The 2797-nt window shown below is 52.4% G+C and overlaps 1 protein-coding gene across 1 annotated transcript in view; it reads left to right on the forward strand.

The window, feature by feature from the left end:
* The window catches only part of LOC107307307 (ras/Rap GTPase-activating protein SynGAP-like), a 27120-nt gene extending 25325 nt beyond the window's left edge, over positions 1 to 1795 (forward strand). Inside the window, exon 4 of the mRNA XM_015850801.1 lies at positions 1615 to 1795. Within this exon, the coding sequence (XP_015706287.1) occupies positions 1615 to 1795 (181 nt within the window). The remainder of the gene's footprint in view (positions 1 to 1614) is intronic.
* Positions 1796 to 2797: the final 1002 nt, after the last annotated feature.

Genomic DNA, 2797 nt, shown 5'->3' on the forward strand with positions numbered 1-2797 from the left:
TGGAGCTTTATAGGGTTGGGGTGGCAGCTATAGGAAGTTGGGGTGGAGCTAATAGGATTGGGGTGGAGCTATAGGGTTGGGGCTGAGAGCCTATAGGATTGGGGTGGAGCTAATAGATTGGGGTTGGAGCTATAAGGGTTGGGGGTGGAGCTAATAGGATTGTGGGGTGGGAGCTAATAGGCTTGGGTGGAGCCTATTAGGGTTGGGGTGGAGCTAATAGGATTTGGGGTGGGCTATAGGATTTGGGGTGGATTTAATAGGGTTGGGTGCGAGCTATAGGATTGGGGGTGGGAGCTATAAGGATTAGGGTGCGGCTATAGGAATTGGGGGGAGCCTATAGGGTTGGTGGGATTTAATATGGTTTAGGGGTGGAGCTATAGGATTAGGGTGGAGCTATTATGGGTTGACGGTGGAAGCTATAGGATTGGGGTTGGAGCTATAGGATTAGGGTGGGGAGCTATTAGGATGGGTGGAGCTATAGGGTTGGGGTGGAGATATAGGGTTGGGGTGGAGATATAGGATTGGGGGTGGAGCCTATGGGTTGGGGTGTATTAATAGGGTAATTGGGGTGGAGCTATAGGGTTGGGGTGGAGCGATTTTAGGATTGGCGGGTGGAGCTATAGGGTTGGGGTGGAGCTATAGGATTAGGGTGTATTTAATAGGGTTAGGGTGGAGCTATAGGATTGGGGTGGAGTTAATAGGATTGGGGTGGGGATATAGGGTTGGGGTGGAGCTATAGGGTGGGCCGTGGAAGCTATAGATTGCCCTATGGGTGATTTAATAGGTTGGGGTGGAGCTATAGGGTTGGGGTTGGAGCTATAGGATTAGGGTGAGCTATAGGATTTGGGAGTGGAGCTATAGGATTGGGTGGTGGAGCTATAGGGTTGGTGTGCAGCTATAGGAAATTAGGGTGGATATAGGGATTGGGTGGGGGAGCATAGGATGGTGGAGCTATAGGATTAGGGTGGGAGCTATAGGATTGGGGTGGGAGCTATAGGGTTGGGGTGGAGCTATAGTATTAATGGCTGGAGCTATAGGGTTGGGGTGGAGCTATAGGATTGGCCAGGTGAGCTTAAGGATTGGGTGGGAGCTTATTAGGATTGGGGTGGATCTTAATAGGGGTTTAGGGGTGGAGCTATAGGATTGGGTTGGAGCTATAGGACCTATAGCTCCACCCCAACCCTATAGCTCCGCCCCAACCCTATAGCTCCACCCCAACCCTATAGCTCCACCCCAATCCTATAGCTCCACCCCAATCCTATAGCTCCACCCCAATCCTATAGCTCCACCCCAACCCCATTAGTTCCACCCCAATCCTATAGCTCCACCCCTAACCCTATTAAATCCACCCCAATCCTATAGCTCCACCCCAATCCTATAGCTCCACCCCAATCCTATAGCTCCACCCCAACCCTATAGCTCCACCCCAACCCTATAGCTCCACCCCAACCCTATAGCTCCACCCCTTCCCCTATATCCCCACCCCCACCCTATATCCCCACCCCAATCCCTTATCCCCACCCTATTACCTCCACCCCAATCCTATAGCTCCACCCCCACCCTATATCCCCCCATTACCCCCCATTCCCTGCCTTTACCCCCCCGTCCCCGCAGGGCTCGTTTGATGCAGAGCTTTAAGGAGTCCCACTCCCACGAGTCTCTGCTGAGCCCCAGCAGCGCGGCCGAGGCGCTGGAGCTCAACCTGGACGAGGACTCCATCATCAAGGCCGTGCACAGCAGCATCCTGGGACAGGAGTTCTGCTTCGAGGTGGGTAATGGCCCTATAACCCCATAACAACCCCATAACAACCCCATAACAACCCCATAACCCCATACACAGCCCTATGGGATCCCATAGAGTCATACATCCCCATAACCCCATAACCCCATAACCCCATAACCCCAAACCCCATAACCCCATACACAGCCCTATGGGACCCCATAGTGTCATCCTGGGGCAGGAGTTCTGCTTCAAGGTCAGGAACGACCCCATAACCCCATAACCCCATAACAACCCCATAACCCCATACACAGCTATAGGGAGCATCCTGGGGCAGGAGTTCTGCTTCGAGGTCAGTAATGAACCCATAACCCCATATACCCCATAACCACATAACCCCATAACCCCATAACCCCATAGCACAGCCCTATGGGACCCCATAGAGTCATACATCCCCATAACCCCATAACCACATAACCCCAAACCCCATAACCCCATAACACAGCCCTATGGGACCCCATAGAGTCTTACATCCCCATAACCCCATACACAGCCCTATGGGACCCCATAGGGTCATCCTGGGACAGGAGTTCTGCTTCGAGGTGGGTAATGGCCCTATAACCCCATAACCACATAACAACCCCATAACCACATACACAGATATAGGCAGCATCCTGGGGCAGGAGTTCTGCTTCAAGGTGGGTAATGACCCCATAACCTCATATACCCCATAACAACCCCATAACACAGCACTATGGGACCCCATAGGGTCATCCTGGGGCAGGAGTTCTGCTTTGAGGTGGGTAATGGCCCCATAACCCCATATACCCCATAACCACATAACACAGCCCTATGGGATCCCATAGAGTCATACATCCCCATAACCCCATAACCACATAACCCCATAACCCCATAACCCCATAACCCCATAACCCCATAACCCCATAACCCATAACCCCATAACACAGCCCTATGGGATCCCATAGAGTCATACATCCCCATAACCACATAACCCCATAACCCCATAACCCCATAACCCCATAACCACATACACAGCCCTATGGGACCCCATAGGGT

Source organism: Coturnix japonica, unplaced genomic scaffold (assembly GCF_001577835.2).
Source record: "Coturnix japonica isolate 7356 unplaced genomic scaffold, Coturnix japonica 2.1 chrUnrandom539, whole genome shotgun sequence".
Classification (NCBI taxonomy): domain Eukaryota; kingdom Metazoa; phylum Chordata; class Aves; order Galliformes; family Phasianidae; genus Coturnix; species Coturnix japonica.